The following is a 26968-nucleotide window of genomic DNA, read 5'->3' as shown; positions in this document are numbered from 1 at the left end:
TTTTTTTTTGGTTTGCTTTATGTAAAATATTTCTGCATGGGACAAATGTCAATTTTCAATATATTTATTGAAAATCTTCAACAGCCTCTAAATGACTAACATTAGATGTATCAGCAGTTTTTCACATAGTTCATGTTTTCAGAACATGCACGCTATAAAATGTACAAAGTCACTTTTCTTCATTTTAATATGTATTGAGTAACAGTGTTACGAGTATTTGAAAACGATGTAAAACCTGGCAGATTATTCATTAAGTGTAGTTCATATCAAATATACACTATAAGCAGGATAAAATGGCAGTCTATAGCGCAGAGTGTGTTGCAAGAGTACTTCCATCCTTCTCTGACTCTTAAAAGAGAAGTTTTTTTTCTCTCTGTTGATAAAACTCTTTAGGCCCTCAACATAATAATGCATTGTTGCAAACAAACAACAGGGACTTGAAGTTACCTGTGCAATTAAAGACTAGAAGCACAAAGACCTTTTCTAAATGTTTAAAATGATGAGATTATAAAATTGGATTTGGCAGGTTATACAGCATTTAATTTGAAACTATTTTCTGATGCTATAGTCCATAGTATTTGTTTTACAGTATGGTTATCAGTAGTTTGCACTCTCACAGTATTAATCATATAGACCAAAAAGGGATTTTGTACAAATTTATACAAACATCACTATTAGCATTGTAAAGAAGTTCTGAAACATTTTTTTTTTTTTTTACAATTACAAATTTGTTTATCAATAATCAAAAAACTTTTGTACAAAATCTGCCTAAGCTTCTGGCAATCGGTGGCACTTTTTGAACCTTTACAAGGATATTTTCTTCAGAATCCATCTCTTTGGAGAACTTACCTGACAAACCAACAAGCACCCCTACAAAATGAAACATTTGGCACAGTTCTGGTCCACAAAACATTTTCCTGTATGTCTACATAGAGCAAATGTGTTTTGACACCTTGGCAAACAGACTCACCAAATCACCTGAGCTGCACATTACTTGCCCATCACATCACTGAAACTCTTTTGGCATCATCATATTACATCATTCGGTTGTGTCTGAAAGTAAAGGTCTCCCCCTAGAGGTCAATAGTCTCACTGCAGACGCTAAGAGCATCAATCTCTCTGCACACACTGATAAATTCTTCTTGGACAGACTGGTCAAACTCTGATTGCTGGTCCAGACTCTCCTCTGACTTTAATGTTCTGTAGGGTCTCTGTAAGCTTCCCCCTTGGTGGCTGGAACCCCCACTGAGGGTAGAGGGTGGTGGATGGTGTCCTTCTGGACTAGAGCACAAAATCAGAGATAAGCCACCCAGAGACTGTCTGTAGAGGGAACAGGAACTGGAGCTGCCTCTCCAGTGCTCTGGAGATGAGCAGCAAGTGGAAGATGACAGTGAGGGAGATGGAGATGGAGGAAAACCCAGTGATGGACCATCTGGTTGGGCTTGAGAAGGAACGGGAAATTGGGGTAGCACTTCCACACATGAAGATGTTCGGTATAAGCCTGGATCAGGAGTAAGGGTGTCTCTCAGGGTTTGGGCACCACTGGAGTTGGTCTCTCTACCATTCAGGGAGCGGTCACTAGAGCTGAAGGGTCGTAAGGGGCTGAAAATACTCATGGGAAATAGAGACTCACTAAACAGTGCCTCATCAATGCTTCGACGCAGATTTATGGGTGATGGAGGGCGCAGGTCCGCTGTGGAGTCGCTGGTACAGGATGAACCCACGGAAGGGGCACCAGTGTTGGGCAAGTCCAGGTCAAGGTCACGATAGGCCAATGCTCGATTGCTATGGTATAAAAGGTCAAGGCCATTCAAGCTGCTGAGACGGTCATCCACCAATGTGTACAAGGGTAGGCACTCTGTCTCTCCGTGCCCAATTGGATCGCAGATGGCCAGCTTCTCCTGCTGGGATAGAGTCCACTGGTAGCTCCCAGGAATGATAGGTGACTTTGCCGTAAGAAGATCTTTCCAGCAACTGCCTGGTTGGGGAAGATGATCAGAACAGCAGACTGGTTGAGCAACTACCAGAACCAGTGTGAGGCAAACCACTGCTTCACACACTCGGCAGCTGAATTGGAAAGTCCACCACGGCCAAGGCCGAAAGGACTCAGCACTTCCAGCAATGCCGAGAGCATGCAGCATGGCATAGAGTTGCAGGCCTGCACAAGCCAGAGAGAAGACAGCAGAGAGTAGCACTGCAGCTGCTGCCCGGTCCCAATCTCGGCTTTCTGCAAATGGGCAGCGGTTGTAGCGTTCAGCTGGTGTCGGTGATGTGTTGTTCAGATGATAAATATGCTTGGAGTCAGCACGAACGTAGCAGTAGAACACAAAATATGCAGCTGATAGGAAAGCTGCCAGAGCCACAAAGGCACCTCTAGAGATCAAGGACAGAAACAGGTAGACCTGCTGGTCAACATGGAGTAATGCAACAGGGCCAAAGGCAGCAGCAAAGTGCAGAAACACCAAGCAGGCCAGGAAACAAGGTCTTTGAAAGGCGGAATAGGACAGCTGCATACGAGAGCGCATTGACAGGAGCAGGAATACTAGGCCAAAGGCAGCAGTTATGCAGGGGAATGGTGCCTCGTAAAGTAACAGCGAGGCCTCTGTGGATGCCATGCGGCCCTGGTATCCGTACGAATCATACAATAGGGCAAAGGCCCTAGTGCAGCCAGCGGCCATCAGGCAGAGACTGACCAGAGCAAAGTAGCCACAGCCTGATGGGTATTGTAGGGGCAGGCACAGAAGGTTCAGGGTGGAGGCCAAAGCGACTAGACAGAACACAGTGCCCAGGCCGTAAATGTGTGCTTCCCATGCTGAACCCCATGCTGCCAGGGCACTGTTCCAATCAGAATACAGTGCCACAAACATAGGTGGGGCTGGAAACAGGATTGGACTCTGAGAGAGGTTGGTGGACACAGTGGTTGTGCTGTCATTTTTGCTGATGTTGCTCAGGACAGCGGTGGGCCAAGTGTCACTTGAACTGCAGATTCCAGAACGTTCCGCGTTGCAGTCAGGGAGCGCAGATTCTTGAGTATGGTCTGTGAGCCAATCTTCAGACGTAGTGGTGGGCATTTCTGAAATGAAGAGCATACGTATTGTATTATTAGTAACAGAAGATGTGAAGATGTGTAAAGGCATATGTGTAAAGCATGTTTTTTGATATAGTTTCTTCAAAGTGTCAATATTAGTGTCATGCAAGTGTTCTTCTTTAAAGTGGTGATATCATAATGTCTTTATTCCTTTAGTTGTTTTTTTGTCCTAGGGTTCACTTATAAATGTCTAAAACTTATCTCAACAGAATGAGGAAAACTTGATTCCCCATAATATGACCAATTTAAATGTAAAAGCTGAGTGTAAAGCTAGCTACATAAATCACATAAATAAACAAAGAAAATAATCTGTAGAAAAACGGAAAACCTACTGGTAATTTCCAGTTTATGGACATTTCTTTTAACCCTGAAACACAATGCAATGCGGAATTCAAAATTTGGATAAAACACCTGTGGAGAAATACAGAAAATTCCTTCGTACATTGGGCCCTATTTTTACGGAGTGTATACAAAATGGGTATTCCAGCACAGACAACCAAGGCAGTCATTACTGTCACCAACATCTCTGACAACCTATGATTTGTTTTTCTGTGATAGACATCGCCACTAGAGGACATTTCTGAGGTGTCTGCCCAGCTAAGCATGTTTCATAGTGGAAAACCATGGTTTAGCTGTTTAGATTGCCAAATCTGGGAAACATCTGTTTTTTTTTTAACATATTAAAGGTAACAGCTCTCAATATAATATTTCTAACGAGGAGAAAAACTATTATAAATGACAGTGGGAGAACATTTGTCTAAGTAGCAGGGATTGGTGGGTTGCCATGAAACATCTGTTGTTTGTATTTAAATGTAATTGTGATTGGCTTGTTAGATTCACAGATTGCTGTGGGAGGAGGCTGCTGTTTTAGGTTTTGGATTCTGTGGCTTGGCTCTGGTGCTGAGGAGTGTTACATACATTAGTGTTTCTTAGCCTAACAGAGTTGGAACAGCATGTGAAGTTCCATGTGACAACCATTTCCAATTCTGCAAATGCTTCCTAATGCTTACCAAACATTTTCTTTGGAAGTATGTACAAGGAATCCAAAAGCAAGTCCTCAGATGAACTAACATCAACGTACAGCATGTATACTTTATAGAAACCCACACAGGTTTGTTTGTGGCATCTAATGTGCCACTGTAAAATGTGATAAGACATTCAAAACATTTAAATCCCCCCTGCATTTTTTTGCAGGGGGGATTTGCAAAAAAATGCACAGAAGGATTGCCCTGCTGTGCATTTGGCAACTGATGTGCAAATCCATATGAGATGGATGATATTAGCTTCCACAGCCATATCAATCCTGTGCATAACAGTGTGGAGATGTACGTCTGCTCTTAAAAGACTGACACATCTAATTACACCCTTTTCAGAGCAGATGAGTCATAACTCATCTTTGCTGCCATGATCAGGCTTTCTAATATACCCTGTGAGTTTACTGAAGCCCTGAGACAAAGCATGGAGGCAATTATACAAAACGGGAGCCATTTGTGTACCTGTATAAACGCGTAATAAATAACTTGATGAATAGCTGATGCCAACTTTTACTGTCAAATGAACACATTTTTCTAAACAAACCAACAAAAATCAAATACATTTATTTAACCGTTTCAATAAGGATGCCATTATTGCCCTATCCCAGGGTTCACCAATCTTGGTCCTGGAGGGCCACTGTCCTGCAGAGTTTAGCTCCAACCCCAATTAAACACACCTGAACCAGCTAATCAAGGTCTCACTAGGCATACTAGAAACTTTTAAACAGGTGTGTTGGAGCTGGTTGGAGCTAAACTCTGCAGGACAGCGGCCCTCCAGGACTGAGATTGGTGAACCCTGCCCTATCCTGATCCCTGTTTTAACAAATATGAATTGATAAAAGACATAAGACAAAAGGCAGGCATATTTTTCTCATTGTTTCTCATTTGTAAGGTCAACCAACCAATACATCATGTCTGGATGTTGTTGAGTGCTGGTGAGACCCTGCCTCATATTGGGTTGCTTCTGTAGTCTTTTATATGTGGGTAGTGACAGACAATTTCCTGTTACACCCAGAACCAAATTAACTGCTTTATGACCTTCCTCCTTTTAAAAAAGCATAGGCTTACGCAGAGACATGGGTCATTCCCAAAGATGGGTCTGGTATTTTTTGCACTAGTTTTGGCTCTCTGGCTGATGACCACCACTTTGACTAAATATACACATTGTGCCAGACAGTGGTGAGCACTGGCTTCCATTTATATGTCAAAAACCAATCTAGTGTTTCTTCTGATGGTGGGAGTAGATAATCAAACCTAGCTGCCCTTGATTAATGGTAGCGTGTGTGTAACAGCCGCACACTGCTCATTAGATGCTTCTCTTTAATCAAAACCACCACAACACTAACCACCAAGCAGCACTCATTAGATATATAGCTTGACATCGAGATGGCTGTTTATCCACTTACATTAAATATAGGTTACAGTCAAGTCTTCCTGTTCGCCACAAACTTTGGCTCATCGGAATACACTGACCTGATTTCTTTTCAATATAACTGTCTGAAAGGATGTTCAACTCTGTATTTTTTAATGCTCTATGTTGTTCGTTTATGAAAAATATCCATTCTTAATGTGTCTTATTGAAGCAACATGAACAAAACAATTTCTGTGCAAATTCCACAAAGGCATTTTTGTGTAAACTGCCGAACTGAATGTGACGTACATACAAAAAGGATTTATTTATAGAGAAATTTGATCTGGTTGTGTATTAATGAATAAGAGTTTATTATGAGTTTAATGAGTTTAATATATTGCTTTTGCTGCATTCTTAAGATAAAATAGACGGCGTTAATTCAATCTCCTCTTTTGATATTTGTAGTTCCCTGGCCTCATATGTGACCCTGGATCACAAAATCCATAAGTAGCACAGGTATATTTGTGGCAATAGCCAACAATACATTGTATGGGTCAAAATGATCGATTTTTCTTCTATGCCTTCTAAGTAAAGATCATGTTCCATGAAGATATTTTGTAAATTTCCTACCATAAATATATAAAACATTTATTTTTGTGAGTGAATGCAGCACAATCGCGAACATAAATGGACAACTTTAAAGGCCATTTTCTCAATGTTTCGATTTTTTTGCACCCCCAGATTCCAGATTTTCAAATAGTTGTATCTTCGCCAAATATCCTGACAAACCATACATCAATGGAAAGCTTATTTATTCAGCTTTCAGATGATGTATAAATCTCAATTTAAAAAAATTGACCCATGTGACTGGTTTTGTGGTCCAGGGTCACATATATAAATGTATGCTAATCTAAGACTTTTTGTTGATGTTTTGCATCATTTGCTTAATAAAAATAACTTTAAAAAGTATTTTTTTTTTCAAAGAATACACTACAGTTTTCTACACAAAAGTTTAAAAGATTGCAAGTTACAGTAAAGACTTTTACATTACTACAAAAAATAAATTCTATTTTAAATAAATGCTGTTCTTCTGAACGGTCTTCAGAAAATCCTAAACATTTTTTATCATGCTTTCCACAAAAATGTTAAGCATCAAAACTGTTTTCAACATTGATAATCAGAAATGTTTATTGAGCACTTGAGTTTATTGATTTCTGAATAATCATGTGACTGGATTAATGGCTACTGAAAATTCAGCTTTTCCATCACAGCAATACATTATATTTATAAAATATATTAAAATACAAAATAGTTATTTTAAATTGCAAGAAATATTTCACAATGTTAGTTTTCACTGTATTTTCAGTACAAATCTAATCCAATGTTTGCACAAGACTGTACAACCAGTGTTAAAAAAAAAAGTAAAGATGAGGAGCCTGATTTATCCAATATATATTTTTGCTGACTGGCTAAGCATATATATTTTTATTCTTGCTTTGATAATTCATAATTTTTATCCGAAATCCTTGTCCTTGTGGGGACATTTTTTGGTCTTATAAATCATACTAAATGATGTTTTTTGAAAATGTAAAAATGCAGAAAGTTTTCTGTGATGGGCATGTTTAGGTATAGGGTTAGTGTAAGGGGATAGAATATACAGTTTGTACAGTATAAAAATCATTATGTTTATGGAATGTCCCCATAAAACATGAAAACACAACGTGTGTGCGTGTTTGTATAAATATGACTGAGCAGAACGTTGAGCAAAAATAAATTAAATTGTTCTGTTTAAAAGACCAGCATTTAGCTAACTTGTCCAAAGTCAAACCAGTTTAGACCAGCATGGTAATTAATGTTTGACTCAGCGTGGTGGTATCTGGTTTTCTAGACACTATTAAATGTCAATCTAACTCGAATGAGATCTGGATGGCATGAAAAACAGCTTTAGTAATGGTCCAGCTCTCTTGATGAGAATAATTAGAGTTTGATTAACTATAGGGTGTGTGCAGTGTGTCAATCTGACATGAAGAGAAAGTGTGTGGTGTGCAGACACAGGAAGAGGGTGGCGAGAAGGCATAGCACTGATAAGAGGGATTGTTGTGGCAGGAGCTTCAAACGTCCTCCCTCTCTATTTCCTTTCGCCCTTGTGTGCCCTCCACCCTTAGGGGGTGGAAAATATTACTAGTGTATGGAAGCGAGCCAGAGTTTCAGTCCAGGAATCAATCAAATCTCAATGATCCTGATCCATGCAACAATTTTGCCACAATGGACGACACCCAGTTTGTGGATCTAATGCCTCAAGAGAACACAGGCATGTAAAAATAGGAGGAATTAAAGCCAAATTTCACATTATAAGCCCATGAGGGTTTTGTAACAATTATGGTCATGCATTGTAATCATACTGGACGACAGTTCAGCAGGAGGGGACGGGAAGCAGACCAAAGGAAAATAATAGGTATTCGACTCAAATAATAGGCAGGGTCTATTGTTGACTGTTCCACCCTAGGTGAGTCTATAAAGGCGTCAAAATGTTTAGGTTATGACTACATTTGTGGTTAGAAAAACATTTTTACTATGGAAGTAAAATAATGTCAAATGTTTTTGAAATAAAAAGCCTATTGAATTGCACTACTTGAAAAAAAATAGGCATTGCATTAACCATGCTTGCATTTTAATGCATTGTATTTTTAGGGCTTGCATTTTTATGGGCTGAAATTCAGCATGGTTGAATATTTAAGCTGTGGATATTTCAATTAAAAACATTTCAAACACCTTTTCATTATTAAAAATTCAATAATCCATATTCACCTTTCATATTTCACTTCCAAAATATACAAACTGTTTAAAAATACAACCAATAATATTCAACAGGCAATTTTCGGGCCATTTTATTTCGCTTTGCAAAATTTGCTTCCACAAATTCAGTGGTTCAAATTCGACAGTAAATTCAACATTGACGTCCAGGAACTGCAGGAAAAGCAATAGATTACCGAGCATACTCTCCATCTGCTGTTAGTCAACCTCACCATCAGATGGTGCAAAAGCGCTTGTTGTTGACGAAGACATTCATTCATAAATTGGAAATGATTATCTGTGTCAGTATGTGCGGAAAAGATGATAAACACACAAAAGCTGTGTGTTTATGTTTCATTCAATAACTTCATTGTTACTTTCCCTGTGTAACGTTATTCTACATGTCATCAGCTTTCTCTACCATGAACAGGATTATAATCGGTTTCCCTCAATACCTCATACTCAAGGATTCCCCTTCAGTTGGGACAAAACGCTTAACGTAGCTTAATGTACTAATACAGTGATATGAAAGATCAATCTTGCACCTTATTGGGGAAGTAGGCTGTAGGCTACTATATAGGCTACAGGCAAGCATGGACTCAGAATATGAACTTGACGCGCAAAGTTTCATGCTGAGCGTTTCGTGATATAGGCTACTGGCGATATACATATAAGCCTACTGGTGATATACACTGATATACTATATAGTATGCCTACGTGTATTGCATTAGCTTAAACTGTCATAGCACTTGCATATTGTTGTCCTATTGTTAATTTAACTGTAAATCACTTTGACATTCGCACATTTAGGGACCGTCTCTAAAGTTGCATACAACATTGGCATACATGTTTCTAACTTCAATAGCAAACTTAAATTTATTTGAATAAATATCAAAAATCCAAAGGGTGCGCATTATGCCTGACACTACATGAACACTTTACAGTTGGTTTTATGACTGTAAGTCGTTCTATTCAAATGCTATCGGAGTTAGAAACGTGTATACCAAAGTCGTATACACTTTAGAGACGGTCCCTAAATGTGCGAATGTCCAACATCAAGCCAACTTTATGCCAGTCGATCACTGGGAAACGCTCAGCTTTGCGCGTTATTCTGAGTCCATCTGCTTGCCTGCGAGTTTGGTCTTTTACATCACTGTAGTCCATTAATCTACGTTAAGCGTTGTATATGTCCAGAAGTATTGAGGGAAACCCTAATAGCCTGCATGCAGCACATCGCCACAATATAAAGTTAAGGCAACTAAACAACCAAGAGAAATATATGTCAACCTAAAAAATGTAACATTGGATCTGTACATCCGCATCGGGGAATAACATTATAATCTCGTTCACGGTAGAGAAAGATGCCAGGAAAAGTAACCGTGAAGGCACTGAATTTAACATAAAACAGCCGTCATAATAATCACAAATACACTTACATTGCTGTAAATGAGTTTTATGAATGAATGACTTGCTCTAATTTTGCTGGTCTTCGTCAACAACACGCACTTTTGCACCATCTGATGGTGAGGTCGACTAACAGAAAATGGAGAGTATGCTCGGTAATCTATTGCTTTTCCTGCAGTTCCTGGACGTCAATGTTGAATTTACTGTCGAATTTGAACCACTGAATTTGTGGAAGCGAATTTGCAAAGCGAAATAAAATGGACCGAAAATTGCCTGTTGAATATTATTGGTTGTATTTTTAAACAGTTTGAATATTTTGGAAGTGAAATATGAAAGGTGAATATGGATTATTGAATTTTTAATAATGAAAAGGTGTTTGAAATGTTTTTAATTGAAATATTCAAAGCTTAAATATTCAACCATGCTGAATTTCAGCCCATAAAAATGCAAGCCCTAAAAATACAATGCATTAAAATGCAAGCATGGTTAATGCAATGCCTATTTTTTTCAAGTAGTGCAATTCAACAGGCTTTTTATTTCAAAAACATTTGACATTATTTTACTTCCATATTTTACCCACAAAGTCTGTTCAGATGTGCTCACTCAACTAAATAGCTTTCATTTCACCAACCACTAACTTGGCCTGTAGTTTAGCAATTAGCATGTTTTTGTGAACATGTATGGAATACAATGGCTGCCAATTTTGTTTCAGTCACTCTGTGAAGAGCCATTTATCTTTCCCAACAGAATTATTAATGGAAATGAATCTTGATGCATAATTGCTGATGCACAACAGTGTTATTTTTGTATTTTTTATATTTATATATTTAATTAGTTATATTTTTATATTTACATTTTTTAAATTAAGTTTCAATAATTGTGTTTTCATTTTATTAGTTTAATATTTATAATTAGTAATTTTAGTACTTCAAATTAAACTTATTGTTTCAGTTACTTGCCAAAGGCTACATTTCTTATTTTTAAGATTTCATTTAATATTTATTTATTTATTTTCTTTGGAAGTTATGTACAAGTAATCCAAAAGCAAGTCCTCAGATGAACTAACATAAACGTACAGCATGTACACTTTATAGAAACCCACACAGGTTTGTTTGTGGCAACTAATGTGCCACTGTAAAATGTGATAAGACATTCAAAACATTTAAATAATAATCCATAATATTATTTATTTAATATTATTTAACAGCTGTTTTTAATAGTTTTTGTTTAAGTGAACAATAATAACACTAATGAACAAATTGGTAAAATGTCTAAATGCTCACGCTTAACTAGTTTGAGACTCCATTTATACTTCATTTTGGTCACATTACATATCCCAGAATGCATTGTGAGTGATTGTTTTGATATAGCTTTGTCTACGTCATCTCGGATTCAATTTATTAGTATAAATAAAAATAGTTTATTAAAAATGTAACATTTGTTTATTTGTGCTAGGCATTTTTTCCGATTCCAGAAAGGTACCCTGCTTTGTGTTTGACAGGCTGATCATTAGCTTAGCAACACGCTAACACCAATAACAACTCAATGGCCCTGTCCCAAATGGCACACTTCATGTGCACTTTCGGTCTTGTGGACTTACAATGGCTGCCGCGTGCGCGTGTCCGTTAAGTCCGTGAGACCGCAGTGTGTCCCATTTGTCATTTTTAGATCTTGGAAGGGTGCTCGCGAGCGCCCCAATGTGGTCGATTTGCACCCTTGATCCGCACTGATGCGGGCTCCGCAGCAGACTTCTTCCCGACAATCAAAGCGGCATTATGTCACGAAAGTGCGGACTCAGAGGAAGACCGCGAGTGCTTAGGGTTCCATTTGGGACAGGGCCAATAATAATCAGTTATATAATCAGTTGCGAGTAGTATCTCCCATGTGGAGAGCTATTTGTGTGATGCACTTTTTTGCACTTCATTAGCATACATTGATGTGGCACAGGGGGGGCCAAAAACCAGTGGGGTGGGGGGGGCATGGGAAATCAGAAAATTCAACTGGAAATAAATACTTGTTTAGAAAATATTAAGCACGATTTCAAAAATCTGTAAAATCCCTAATATAGATGGTATTAGTGGCACTGGTATTTATTGGACCACACAGTTTTGAAAAATAAAAAATAAAAAAAAGGACTATTATTCAGGATATTAATACCAAGTGTAAACAGGACCTGAGTCTTCCAGGCTGTAAAAACAAGAACCAGCAACAGGTTTTTTAGGTTTAGGACTTTCTGATCCGATAATGACAACACCCTCTGCTTAATTAGGAATACAGTGCTGTGCCATCAGGTCAATGCAAGTAAGTCCTCATTCAGATTTAATCTGTCCTGCCTCACTTTCAATTTCTGCCCTCTCTAATAATAGATGAGTGGACAGCAGGGTAGGATGATCCCATTCATATTGATGAGGCCTGGATACGCTGACTTAAAGAAGAGGGCAGTGAAGGAGACATGAAGGAGACAGGAAAACCATCTGATCCACCTCCTTCCCGCAGGACATTCAATTTTTAAGTGAGACGAATATGTGCTAGATTTTGAAAACTTTTGCATCTTTACTTTGAGACACGGCAGCTGCAGTTTTGTGGGTCGGATCTCTGCGTGCAGTTTACTTTATGAGACAGCCCATAAACACACACATATTCTCGCAACCTGGTTCTTGGATCGTTGTGGCATATTTTGTCCATCTATTAATGGAATTTAGGTTAGGCTATTGAATGCAGCGGGGAGAAAGTAGGTTAGGTGCAACCGAAGAGAAGCTGGGTCTGAGACGTACCTCAAGATCAACACGGATGGTGACGTAAAATGGCACACTTAACACCATATGTTGATAGATTTGCTCTACTGAAACACGAAGTGTAACTCAACTCTCTAAGGCAGTTTAGTGGTCGGCTTGTTTGTAGGAGGCGCCAACTATGAGATAAAAGTGCTTCTATAACTAGTTCCTCCTCCCTCTGGAAGCAATTACAGGCAGGTAGCAGACGGTTGGACGAAGTGCAGTCGGCCATATCATACAAACATATGTCATTCTCCAAATCACATGGAGGAGGAGGAAGAGGTTGGTTTTACTTTTTCACTAAAGGAACCAGAATGCTAGGCTCACTTGTTACTGTGTTTGGGAAATATATCACATCCTAACAGCTGATGTATGCATTTTAATGTTTAAATAATTATCTCAGTATAATATGGAGAAACAAATAAAGCCATTTCTAGGTTTTCCTCGGAAAAGGTATCAAAATATAGATCTGTGACCGACCAGTCAGACAGAGCCACATGGGCTCAATTAATGACATTTATTTATGTTCAACCAATGGATGGCTAGTATAACACTTTAAAAAAGAATATTACCCAAAATTAAAATTTCTGTCATAAATTTACTCATCCTCATGAAAAACCAAAAATTTGAAATTCTGCAGAATATACTGATACTGTAGTTCTTTTCTATACAATTACAATGAATAGGGACTGGATCCTTTTTGAAGCTACCATAAATGTATCTTCAAAGTGGTTCATGCAATTTTTACACTATATTCCAAGTCTTCTGAAGTCATATGATATAGTTTTGTGTGAGAAATAGACCAAAAGTTATTCACGGAAAATCTGAGATTATAGAGTTTATGAGACAAGTAGTGAGTACTTGTGACGAAACTACAATTGCAAGTAGTGACACTGAGCTGAGTTTGTCACTGCAGTGTAAACACACCATTAATGATCTGGTCTCAACGGTTAACAGCTCACTAGAGGGGACAATTATCAGTGAAAACTGGCTTAAATTAGTGGAATTTCGTGCATGGGGTGTATTGACATACTTTTATGGTACTTTTTTCAGTCATACTGGTTTGGTATGACATTAGGTTGAGTAAATGCACAATTTTTAATTTTGTGTAAACTATTCTTTCAACAAATGAGGTTGGGCAGCTTGAATGTGGTGCTATTTACTTAGGGTGAGGTTCTCTTCAATATATTTGTGCCTTTTAAAAACGGGTTCATGTCCCAAGATGGAATCAGATCATAATTATCACAGGTGTAGATTACATTCAGTCATGTATTTCATCAGATCGTTTTAATTACCTTTGTTCCTGAGAGTCGTTGCGCTAGCTGATGTTGTCAGCTCATCGTGTCTCTTTTGTGTTGTCAGATCAGCACTCTTCCCCACTTCCTTATCGCCTTCCTCCAATGCAAAGCCTGCTGGGAAAACAGAGCACACGAGGCTGAGAATGTGGTGCTGAATGAAAGTTTTTATGACTGAAAGAGTGGAGAAACAAGAACATTTCCTAACCTAGTTATGTCAAGCAGATTTCTGTGGTATTCCAGGCTAGGCTTCAGTGGTATTGGAGTTGGCATCTCATTGTTTAATTACAATGACTTGACTTTCATGTTTGAATGTAGGCACCCCACTCCACTATGACAGAGCTTCATTATGGATCAGAAACTTATCTTTTGCCCAAGAAGGATTATCAAACTAATCCGAAAACTTTTCGGAGAAAAAGCTACATACACACAGAGCCGTGTGAGGCTGTGTAAGCACTTACACCTAACCAAGACTGAAAAGAGACATGGCATATTGAGGCCAGAGTGTTTTTTTATCTGGCCATTGGTCACTGATTCCCACAGATCCTACTGAAATAAATTTTTCCATTAAGTGCCACACATAATGCTTCCATGTTTATCACATTCTTTATTAATAGTCTTGGAAATTGAATGTTTACATTCCCAAATGTGTAGCTATGTAGCTGTTTGGGCATTCGTGTGTGTAGTGTATGAATGCGCAGCATCAATGTGCCCAAATAAGTGTGTAAATTTGTGTTCACCTTATGTTTAGTGTAGAAAGTTTTCATTGCATATGCAGACATACACATGACCTTTAGGATGACCAGTAGACTGTTTGTGTGACTATAATCATCCCTCGTGGTAACTGCAAAAAACCTGCATGATCCTGTTTTTTTTTTTTTGTATATCGTCAGGATACTCGTTTTAGGTCTGATCACAGCAGATCTTCATTCTAGTGCTGAGAGTACTGTCTCTCATTAGCATGAATAATGAGCTCTGCACCAAACCAAGTGGGGAGCCTAAACAAGGACAGTGTATGTGTGCGTGTGTGATTGTGCACAGCTCTACTCGTCCTCTCTTGGCAGGGGTTCAGTCAAACTAAACCATCAAGCATCACTACGTCAGCACTTGATTCCATCATTCTCTGTAAAAGAAAATTTGTCGATTTGTCTATCTAGTCTATCCACCCATCTATATGTATCCATCCATCTACCTCATTATATATAAATTATCCATCCACCCATCCATCCATATCTTTTTAATACATCTATGTTTATCTTCATCTATACATCCGTCCGTCTTTCCGTCCATTCATTCATCCATATGTATGTATGTATCTTTCCATTTGTGCATATCCATCCATCCATCAGCCTTGTACTCAATTACTCTCCTCTGTCTCTTCATGGGTGATTTAAAGATTCTGACTCTTACACCAGCTGTGTTCAAATGAAGCGTCAAACGTCCCCCGTCAGACTCTGCCAGAACCACCTATAGACCACCGATTCTCATTAGATGATGACGAATGTTCTTTCAGAGCTAGTTATTCATCTATGAAACCCTCTTTACCTTCATCTTCCTGTCTCGTTCTCCATTTTTACCCCTCCTCCAACTCCTTCCCTGGTCTATATTAATAAAGATGGAATTAGATCAGAATTTGTAATTTCGACCCCTGCACATACATCAATAAATCTCCCTCATAGGGCTGAATGTGTACGTTTGAATGACTGAGTTTGTGTTTGTCTGGGAGATTATGAACTCAGTTCAGTACGTTCAAGAGAAAAAAGGCCAGTTTGAAATTTCATTAAAAAAGGATCCTTGGGGGGTGGGATTGGGAATCACTAATTTTCCTCCTTTTTTAGATTCAGTAAAGTCACACACAATCTCCACAGACAGTAATGAGTCGGTTAGTGTCTAGACGCTTTAAGAAAGCCTAATCATAGGATTAACCTTTTATGAAATGACAGTGATGTAAACACTGCATTATCATCATACTGCAATAGTGCATTGTTTGAGAGTGTTTTAGTGACACAAGCTGTGCATACAGCTTACCCAAAACACAGTCAAAATTGTACTACATTGCTTTTCAGCAGTGTTGCCGTGACAACGATCACATTGTAACCAGTCTGTGAGCTGTAACCTTGACAACTGTTTAGTTTATGATCTGATCTGCTCCTGACATAACCAAAGACCCTTTTAGACAAGTCATTTCACTCGGCGGCCATCTTTGACACGCCTCTCGGGCATGCAAGTGCAGGTCCTATCTCTTTGAAGGGGGAAACATCAAATTCTCCAAAACCGTTCACGAAGCTTACGATTAAATTTCATGTTTGAAATTACCAATGAAATCTGACAACAACTGCCTCAAATTTTGTTTCTACACGCTCAAATCATAACAGAAAATGGCATTTTTCAGGCTGGATCAAGCTAATGCGCATGCGCAGTGGAAGAGCGGGTCTGACTGTTTCTATAGGAACCGGAGCTTCTAACGGCAGCTGCAGTGACACGATGACTTTACCAATCGCCGATTGGCTCTTATTTAGAAGGCGGGACTTATTCCACCATGTTAAGCGTTGCAAACAATACGAGTGACGAGTCTTGTGTTATTCTATAGTCTTTGAGATTACTAGCATGTTACCTCAGAATTAAGTTATGTAATCAAATGTTGATTCTTTTGACCATACAAGAACATCATATTCATCAGGTCCAGACAGCAGTCACATGTTTGCACTGCCATCGGAATGACCCATGACCTGAATGATCTGTATTGCTTTTATGTTTGAATATGAGTAACTAATAAGCATTTAAGAAATGATGAGACAAAGATTTGTTAGTGTAGAGGAGGTGAGGTGAGGTCACCACACAACAGCACAGAGTTGTTTTTGCAGTAGGATGGAGAGAAGAAAAAGGAATAAAGAAACAGAAAAAGAGAAACAGGATCAGAGGAAGAAACCTCTAGGCTTCTTATCTCTCTGGAAAGCAGTCAAATCTCACAAAAGGAAATTTCCAGATCAGTTTAATTTTAAAAGTTCATATTTCACCCCACAAAAAAACAATTGCAATATATATATATATATATATATATATATATATATATATATATATTGCAATTGTTTTTTTGTTTTGTTTTTTTGTGGGTACAAATTGTGTGTATATATATATATATATATATATATATATATATATATATATATATATATATATATATATACATACATACACACACAATTTTTATATATAAAAAAGCCTTTGTTTATGAGTATTTTCATGGCACATATTTTTACAATCAAACTCTCATCGTTGTAATTGGGTGATTATCCAATTTTTATTTTAATTCATATAAATATAATTAACTAAAATGTTTACTTACAATTTACTGTGCAAATGCACATTGCAAGTAATAAAATTACTGTTTTTTCTGTATTACTGTAGTAATAAAAATGAGATTTTTCACATTATGAAGGGTAATACATACAGTGAGGAAAATAAGTATTTGAACACCCTGCTATTTTGCAAGTTCTCCCACTTGGAAATCATGGAGGGGTCTGAAATTGTCATCGTAGGTGCATGTCCACTGTGAGAGACATAATCTAAAAAAAAAATCCACAAATCACAATATATGATTTTTTAACTATTTCTTTGTATGATACAGCTGCAAATAAGTATTTGAACACCTGTCTATCAGCTAGAATTCTGACCCTCAAAGACCTGTTAGTCTGCCTTTAAAATGTCCACCTCCACTCCATTTATTATCCTAAATTAGATGCACCTGTTTGAGGTCGTTAGCTGCATAAAGACACCTGTCCACCCCATACAATCAGTAAGAATCCAACTACTAACATGGCCAAGACCAAAGAGCTGTCCAAAGACACTAGAGACAAAATTGTACACCTCCACAAGGCTGGAAAGGGCTACGGGGAAATTGCCAAGCAGCTTGGTGAAAAAAGGTCCACTGTTGGAGCAATCATTAGAAAATGGAAGAAGCTAAACATGACTGTCAATCTCCCTCGGACTGGGGCTCCATGCAAGATCTCACCTCGTGGGGTCTCAATGATCCTAAGAAAGGTGAGAAATCAGCCCAGAACTACACGGGAGGAGCTGGCCAATGACCTGAAAAGAGCTGGGACCACCGTTTCCAAGGTTACTGTTGGTAATACACGTCATGGTTTGAAATCATGCATGGCACGGAAGGTTCCCCTGCTTAAACCAGCACATGTCAAGGCCCGTCTTAAGTTTGCCAATGACCATTTGGATGATCCAGAGGAGTCATGGGAGAAAGTCATGTGGTCAAATGAGACCAAAATTGAACTTTTTGGTCATAATTCCACTAAACGTGTTTGGAGGAAGAAGAATGATGAGTACCATCCCAAGAACACCATCCCTACTGTGAAGCATGGGGGTGGTAGCATCATGCTTTGGGGGTGTTTTTCTGCACATGGGACAGGGCGACTGCACTGTATTAAGGAGAGGATGACCGGGGCCATGTATTGCGAGATTTTGGAGAACAACCTCCTTCCCTCAGTTAGAGCATTGAAGATGGGTCGAGGCTGGGTCTTCCAACATGACAATGACCCGAAGCACACAGCCAGGATAACCAAGGAGTGGCTCTGTAAGAAGCATATCAAGGTTCTGGCGTGGCCTAGCCAGTCTCCAGACCTAAACCCAATAGAGAATCTTTGGAGGGAGCTCAAACTCTGTGTTTCTCAGCGACAGCCCAGAAACCTGACTGATCTAGAGAAGATCTGTGTGGAGGAGTGGGCCAAAATCCCTCCTAAAGTGTGTGCAAACCTGGTGAAAAACTACAGGAAACGTTTGACCTCTGTAATTGCAAACAAAGGCTACTGTACCAAATATTAACATTGATTTTCTCAGGTGTTCAAATACTTATTTGCAGCTGTATCATACAAATAAATAGTTAAAAAATCATACATTATGATTTCTGGATTTTTTTTTTTTAGATTATGTCTCTCACAGTGGACATGCACCTACGATGACAATTTCAGACCCCTCCATGATTTCTAAGTGGGAGAACTTGCAAAATAGCAGGGTGTTCAAATACTTATTTTCCTCACTGTATATAAATAAAAAAAATAGGCTTCCACATTTCTTTAATGCAATTTTTTTTTTTTTAATTGTGGGGTGACATATGACCCAGACAGTGTTTGTGAGATTCAGCCTTGTTTCCTCAAGTCTCAACACGAACACGCCTTTCTTTACTGCTCTCCTTTTTCCCAGACTCCCCTCCTCCTCTCAGGTCCAGTGTGGTAATTGACCTTGCTCTCAGCTCCAGCGTGTTTTTGAGGTGGGGGATAAGCAATTTGTGGATGCATGCACCTCCAGAAGACAAGGTGACCGAAACATTGGTCAATAATATGCTGTTGCTGTTTCTTTCTCTCTCTCACTCTCTCTCTCTCTCTCACTCTCTCTCTCTTTCACACTCTCACACACACACACACAAAAATGGAAATTCTGGCCTGAAACCTAAAATTCAGGATGTGCTTTGCCGGAAAATAAATAAATAATTAATTCAATAAATAATCAATTAATTAATTAAACTTATTTTATAATCAACCCTAAAATATCTAAAACAGAGTTGTACAAACATTTAAATTGCACATAAGGCAGTCTTTATATCAACTTTTTAATAACAGAATGGTTTCTACAAAACAAATATAAACCATTTCGGCCCAAAAACCGAAGGGGGTTTAGAGGTTTCATGTTTATGTAAAAATCCTATTTGATGAAGTTGTTAAAATTGTTAAAATTACACTTTAAAAAGTGCCACAATACTGAAATGTTGCAGTAGAATCAATTTAATCTCAATTACGTCTGCCAAATGTTTACTAACTGGCTAAAAAATGTCAATCTCCAGTGCTTAATACAATATGGACAATGCAAAACAAAGTTCAAGTATTGAAGAAAACGCTATATTGATTCCATCAGTGAAACTACAGTATTTAACCTTTGATACAACAAAACTGCGGGCATGTACCCAAGATTTGCAGAAAGGCAATAACTCTGAGAGAGACGTGGATAGTAGCAGATCCTCTCTGCATTTCCTGTCTCCACCATCTGAAAAGATTGAAAGGAAAAGAACAGAAAGTCATGGAAAACATGTCTCTGGGAGCCAGGAGAGGTTGAAAGAAAACAAGACTGAAGGACTAAATGAGACTTATGGCTGGAAAAGAAAGAGAGATGCCCAGTAAACGTCATGAGGCCTATTACTGAAAGAGGACGGATGGAGTAAATTGAGAAAAGCAGACTAAATGTTGAGAGAGGCATGCTCAGCATCCATGAACAGGCGGTGCGGAAAAACATCGTCCCTGAGGATTCACTGGCTCTGCTGACTCTGCCATCGGAATACTGATTACATACTGCCCAACTGGCTGCTTCTCCAGTGCAAATCCCATTCTCACTGTACACACACACACACATCTTCCCCGCTCCTTTAGCAGATATCAAACAGAGCCATGTCAATACTGGTTAGCATGCTTAGCCACTTCACATACACCACAGCTAGGTGCCTGGTACACTATTTACAAGGATATCTGGAGAGTTCTTGTGTGCAATCACCTCTATATTGATTTGTCTGGCTGGCACCTTGATCTTACAGGTCTAGATTTTTTTGGATCAAAATGTCAAAAGTCTTTGTGAAAGATCTCTCCAGTGGGATATACACTCAACGCTTGACCTTAAATGATGCAAATGTTCGTAATGGAAATACTAACATAGTGCTTACTGCACACTGCCTAGAGTTTAAATTTAAATAGTATGTGTAAATAGTATGTGCATCATGCAACAACATTACAATATATGTTAACAACCTTTCAAACAGTAGAAAGACTTATATTTTCATTTTCCCTTAAATTCTCATTACTGCAAGTTATTTTCATAACTGTAACAATGATTGTCTGAAAACATTGATTTAATTTTTATTTTGCATTATAGTAATGAGAAAATCATTCTCATTACTATAATGCAAAATAAAAATTAAATCACTACATCTTAATCTATATACAAAATTGCCTTTTCTGTCATGCAAAATTTAATTATTCCTTTCATGTGGCAACATAGGACTCTCTGTATAGTACAGTACGTAGCTGTATAAGCAGTATGCTATTCCAAACACAACCCATGTCTCCTATGCAGAAGCAAAGCTCTCAGACTCACTACATATACAGATATCAGCAGTAATGGAGTGGTTCCTGCTCTTACTATCAGATGAAAGTCATTCTTCTCACTACTTATTATGCATGTTTCAGGGACTCAGGGGCCATTAATCAATTAATCAGTCTCATTGATTTCACTGCTAACCCTTCACTGGTAATCAATGAAGGCTTGGCAACTCATTAAATACACATTTTCACCTTAAATAGAGGTAAAACAATGAAACAAAGGAACAAATGTAATACACTCATGCCTGCTCAGGAGAGGTTACATTCTGTCATAATTTTTGGTAATTGTGTCAAAATCTTAGATCATATGCTTGGGTTGTAAGCAAACAGAGAAGTTAGGGTTGCCTTACCTCCTGCTGGCATGGTGGGAGTGGGATCTGGGCCAAAACTTTGCACTTTTCCCCCTTCTGTTGGGCTTGTGGTCTGCTCTACCCATGTAAATCCCTCCAGAGCCTTGCTAGTTGGTTTAAAAGGCGTCCATTCTGGATCCGAGGCTTTGTTTGTTGTCCCCAATGTGTTTAGTTTAGTGCTGACAGTGGTCAGAGGTATGGTAGATACTTCAGGCTTGGGGTCTGCTTGTGGAATGAAATTTGTGGTTTGAAATGAAGCTGTCGTTAGTTCTGGTGTTGTTGACAGAGTGTCTGTGGGTATGGTTTGGTCACTGTAAGGGTTCATGGTTTCCGTAATCTTTCTCAGTGTTGCAGTCAGAGTGGTGCTGGTACTTTGATCAGTGGATACAGTGTATGTTTGTAATTCTGGTTTAGTTATCTGGGGAGATGTCGTTTGTGGGGATTTCGCTGTGCTTTGGCCATTATTGGGGGGCCAGAGGTCAAGATCATAGCTTTGATCGAGCTTAGAGGGAGGTTTAGTCCCGTCTAATCGGGGTTTGTTCCTGAGTAAGTCATTTGTTGGCAGTTTTTCTGATTTTAAAGGCAGCAGAGTGCCTATCTGAATGGTGCTGCTTTGAAGTTCCTCAATTGTGGTTGCGGTCGGCTGGTATTTTGGGCTGGTTAAGCCCTCCGAATTCAGAGTGTAGTCTTGCGTGGTTGCTTCTGGAAGTGTCGGGCTCACCTTTGTCGTGGCAGACCCTTTAGTCTGACTGAAAATATTAAGTGATTCCAAACTGAATGATCGAATTTTCCCAAAAATGCTCCAACCTTCGGAGTCTTCCTTGGTTTGGGTTGTCGGTTTTGGCCCATTCCCACTGAAAAACCCATTGATAGAAGTGATGAGAGAGAAGACCACAAGAGTCCCACGCAGAAGCAGCATTCTGCCCCTCTAATGTCGTGCTGGGCCACTGCTCACATGGTGTCTGACCTTCCGAGGAATGCCCACCGGATGCACTGGGCTTCTGCAGCAAATAATCTAAAGTAGAGACACAAAAAACATTGATATCCTTACTTCAAGTAAGTTATACTATAGACGTTCTTCCATTGCGCCTATACGCAAACCCATTTAAGTTTAAGCCTTTGAGTTTAGTAGTTTCATACCCAATCTCACTTCTTCCTGCTGTCACAGAGGTGGCCTCAACTCTCCATTGAAAGAGCAATTATAGAGGCCGGGCTCTTTAAGAATACTAATAGAAGACTAGAGGTCTCTTTGTGGCAGTGTATATATGGGGGCGGTGTAGGACGTATAGAGGCCCGGTTTCTTTGTGGAGCTGTGGGCTAATTTTGGAGTATAAAGCTGATGGCCTGTAGCCTCAGTGAGAGGAGTTGAATTTGATGAAATTTCTCTCGGAGTGCGATTTGGACTTTCTTTCTTTCTTTGCAGCCCCCGCGTTCCTCTTTCTCGCTCTCTCACACGCTCACTTTCTCTCCCCCTCACGCAATTGATTTGTTCTCGAAACTGCAATAAAACTCTCTACTCTCCCACTGGGAATAACATCGGTTGTTTTTGGTCAGTAAATAGCAGGATAAGTATTTTGAAATTCCTTTCTTTCTGTAACCCAATTGTGTCTTATCCATCTCTCAATGCCCTCTGTATCGCAGAAATAGCCTCCCTCAGTGTCTTTTTTAAAGACAGAACCCCGTCTCAGCTTAATGAGGTTTGCTTACTAATACTAGATTAAACCAGCTAACTGGCTCTGGGCTAATGGGTTTAAAAGAGATTGATGGATTGCAGATTTGTCTTTCAGAAAGCGCAAAAATATGCCACAATCTAAAGATGCACATTGACCTGTGATAGTTTATGGATTATTAGTTCCTGGGTAACTGAACAATTAAGAGTCGATATGCATCTAATCGACCCTTTCATATAAGTTTAATAGCTGCAAAAAAATAATACAATTAATTAAAATAAATAACAGCAAATTTACATGAAACATGAAAACATTATATAAAGATTAAGAGATTAATAAGCCTGTAAATGGTGTTGTATTTTGTTATACAAGTACATTAAAAAAATATTACCCACCCCAAACTTTTGAAACTTTTGGTAATGTCATATGCTCACCACAGCATATTTAAAAAAAAAACAAAAAAAACTATACAATAAAACAGCAATACAATAATACAGTAATATTATTACAATTAAAATACCTTTTGTAATGTAAAATGTAATTTATTCCTGCAATGGCAAAGCTGAATTGTCAGCCACAGTCTTTAATGTCACATGATCCTTCAGAAATCATTCTAATATGCTGCTCTGCTGCCCAATAATTGTTTTTAATTATCACAGTCAAACATAATTGCGCTGCCTAATATTTTTGTGGGAACTGGGATGCTTTTTTTCAGGATTCTTCAAATGAAAGTTCAAAAGAACAGTGTTTATTTTTTTGTAACAATGTAAATGTTTTACTGTCACTTATGATCAATTTAATGCATCTTTGCTGAACATATGCATTCATTTAAAAAAAAGAAAAAAAAAGACATACTGAAAATGTCAGTTGACATTGCTTCACTTTGGAAATGGAAGGTCAACACATTGCACAGTACCCAGTATAATATATTCTGGTTGTACATGTACACAGCATATTTTACTGACACTATTTCTGGCATACAGTATATGCTTTTTTTTTTTTTACTAACATAACACTCCACAGGGGGCGCTGTTGAAGCCTGGCTGATTCATAGTCATTAAAGGCAGGTGTGTTTGATTAGGGTTGGAGATGAACTGTGCAGGACAGTCGATCGGCAGGAGCAGGGTTGGGCACCCCTGGTTTACTCATTATCACACACCACCTGCTTTTAGCGAAGAAGTCCTGTCTTCGGGTCCGTCGCTAGCAGGGTGAAAGGTGGTGATGATTCTAGGGGCATTAGGGGGGCCCTGTGATTTTAACCATTAAAAGCTGTATTACTATCAAAAAATGTATCAGACGCTATAGCTTTCTCTGCCCTCGCCTTTGTCTTTCACACCTTCTGAAACGTTTAATTTCAGAACAACAGTTTCGCCCGTGCTAAATGCCTCAGTAAGTCATACCCCACAGGAGCTTGTTAAACAGCACCACAAACGCTGCTGTGTGCATGTGTCAGAGTCTGTGCCAAACAGAACACCTAAATGACTGTATAGCATGGCGCTTTACCATTAGGTCCCTCTCTCTTTTGTTCTTTCCCTGTCTCTATCCATTTCTCTCACTCTCCTTTCCCTCTTTCATTGTCATTTTGTTCCACAGTGCGTGGCAAAGAAAGGGCTTGCCAGAGCAGGATGTAATCACTCAAGCAGAAAAAGGGAAAGGCGAGTGCTCAAGAGCTACTCCTGATTTAACATTACACATTTAGTCCTCGTCTGAAATCTTTCCCTTGTTGAGTTATGACACCATAGAGTGTCTCTAACCCACAATTAATTCTTATACTCATAATCATCATAAAACATATTACAATTATCATCCAAACTATCATCATTTTAATTTTTACTCAGTGGTTATCAAATGGTTTTGTTTCAAGGTTTTGCAATGGAAGTAGTGAGACCACATAAGACCAAAAGTGCTTATTAAAATTTTAGCAGTTTCAAAATCTTGGCAGCCTGTTTGTGTTGGCATTAACTTAATTTCTTTTCCAAATATACATTTTATTTGAGCCACAATACAGTAGATTGCAAATGGATGCACACCTTTTGATATGGGAAGAATTTTCTAGCTTTCAAAAAAATATATTTTTTGATCATACCTATATACAATTATATGGTTAGGTGCATTTTATATTGTGCATTCAGCATTATTTTTCCCAGCTCTCTGCAACCCTGTCAGAATGGACCTAAATTCACCAGTTGAGAACCACTGATCAAAATAACGTTGTGCATCACCATCTATCATAACTTAACCAATGAGACAAAATGGTGATACTGTTAATCAGAAGAGGATCTTAATTAAACTATCAGGGGACTAAGAGAAGGTTAGAAGTGTCCTCCTCTCAATATACGTGTGGTCTAGCGCTAAAGGAGGTCTAGCGCTGAGGACCTTCTTAAGTGGTGACAGATCGACTAGTCATGGTATCAATTATTTTAACAGGCCTCTAGACGTGCATGACGGCTCTGGGAATCATTGGCTCACGCCTTCATGAAACCAAAAGATTTATTCACCAAGCCTTTCTGGTTCTTATCTTATAGACATTGTGGGGGAGGGGATATTTATGACCTGCAGCCATAAAAAAAACACACACACAGATGCCCATAAAGGGGTTTTCTTTTAAACACAGTCTAAAGATTTTTAGAGACAGCAAAAGCCATTAGCCTATAACCTTAACCTCAAATTAACCCAACCATGAACCAGAGCAGCCATGGTCTGGTGCATCATGATCTAGTCCCAAACTACAAAGTCTAAGGATGGTTTACCAGAGACTACAAAGTAGTTTAGTAGTAAAATAGCTTAACTCCTTAGGGTTCTTGACTCAATTTTAAAGAACTCTTCCAATCAAAAAGGTTCTATATAAGGAGAAATGTCTTAAATTATTGCATAATACTTTGTTTAATGCGTTATTTAAATTTTTCTAGTGAGAAAGTATGTTATGTACGAGCTGCTTAATTCATAAAACTGAATTAAAACTAAATCCATAAAAGGATCCAATGATTGGAAGAGCCCCCCTAAATCACCTCAATAAACTGGTTTTGGTGTTGAATGTGCTGTTATTTTACATAATGTTTCTCCTTCCATTCCCTCACACTGCGAAACACTGGGCTCAATACTGTTGACTCCATGTACACAATCATCTTCCACATCAACGGCTCTCTGCATCCTTATAGTTGTCAGTCACCACAGTGTTCATTAACGGAGTGTTATCAAGTTTCAAGCCTGAATGGATCAATCCATTTATGTTTAGTCTATATGTGCATGTATAATAATGAATTATAAGTCCTGATTATAGTTTTTTGCTCCCAGTCATCCACCATCACTGCTGGTTGTTTTATCTTATCCCCTGCTCACAATATCACTATACACACTCAAAATACATAGTTAAATTTGTCTATCATTCATATTATTTAAGATGTTTTACGTGCATATCAATGTGGTCCGAACAACCTGTTGACATTTGTGACAGTTAACTCCTTGGCAATTTCACTGTAATTTCCAAATGTTGCAAATGTTTTTCACTGCTTTCTGTCTTGGCACACACATAATGCTGCTCATCAGGAGTCAATTACACTTGGCTGCGAAAACATGATAAATGACCTGTCACGTTAATGTTTTCGTGGGCTTTTTTTCTTAAAGCATCCGGATCACCTGATTATCTTAAAACGCACAGGCTGCTATGCTGGCTGCCTTCGCCATGGTTACCAGAGGAGCAGAATGCGTCTGAAACGCAGAGCTCTTCCCACACAGCACATATGTGAATGTGTGAAGAGGTCTGAGATGCTACACAACCATCCGTTTAGCATGATCAAGAGCATGAGCTGTGGTTATAGAGCAAATACAGATGTTTATGGACCTGACACACATTTCTGGCTGATGTTGTCACATTTTATACACCTAAATCAGGATTTACATCCAACTGCAGTGAGGCTGTAGCTTCTATAATGAAATATTTATTGAAAGATGAAGGACAGAAGGAGAAACTTACCTTTCTCCCAGAGGAGAAGAGGAAAACAGAGAATCCAGAACAGCCACCAGCACTCCACTGCAGGAGAGAGAGAGATCTGTCTCTC

General features: G+C 38.7%; 1 protein-coding gene across 2 annotated transcripts; it reads right to left on the bottom strand.

The window, feature by feature from the left end:
- Positions 1 to 9: 9 nt before the first annotated feature.
- Positions 10 to 26968, bottom strand: prrt4b (proline rich transmembrane protein 4b). Of its 2 annotated transcripts, none has more exons than XM_084111397.1 (4): positions 26884 to 26968; positions 21241 to 22255; positions 13740 to 13856; positions 10 to 3073 (listed from the first exon to the last, which is right to left on the bottom strand). In XM_084111397.1, exons 2-4 carry the CDS (start codon positions 22157 to 22159, stop codon positions 1074 to 1076), a joined length of 3036 nt encoding a protein of 1011 aa, XP_083967523.1. In that variant the 5' UTR covers positions 22160 to 22255; positions 26884 to 26968; the 3' UTR covers positions 10 to 1073. The 2 variants fall into 2 exon arrangements, with proteins under 2 accessions (XP_083967523.1, XP_083967524.1); XM_084111398.1 differs by having other exon boundaries at positions 57 to 3073; positions 13740 to 13853; positions 26884 to 26962.

The sequence above is a fragment of the Abramis brama genome, assembly GCF_963993115.1.
Source record: "Abramis brama genome assembly, chromosome: 4".
Lineage (NCBI taxonomy): Eukaryota > Metazoa > Chordata > Actinopteri > Cypriniformes > Leuciscidae > Abramis > Abramis brama.
Note: the sequence above shows the minus strand (reverse complement) of the source record. Positions and strands in the feature narration are given on the sequence as shown.

What these genes read in the sequence shown, in the direction of transcription:
- prrt4b (XM_084111397.1), bottom strand. Translation starts at nt 22,159, where the DNA reads ATGCTGCTTCTGCGTGGGACTCTTGTGGTCTTCTCTCTCATCACTTCT. An exon ending in TCCCACCATGCCAGCAGGAG is followed by an intron (nt 13,857 to 21,240) that starts GTAAGGCAACCC and finishes CTGTTTTCCCAG; the next exon opens with CAGGCTTTGCATTGGAGGAA. An exon ending in AACGACTCTCAGGAACAAAG is followed by an intron (nt 3,074 to 13,739) that starts GTAATTAAAACG and finishes TCTTCATTTCAG; the next exon opens with AAATGCCCACCACTACGTCT.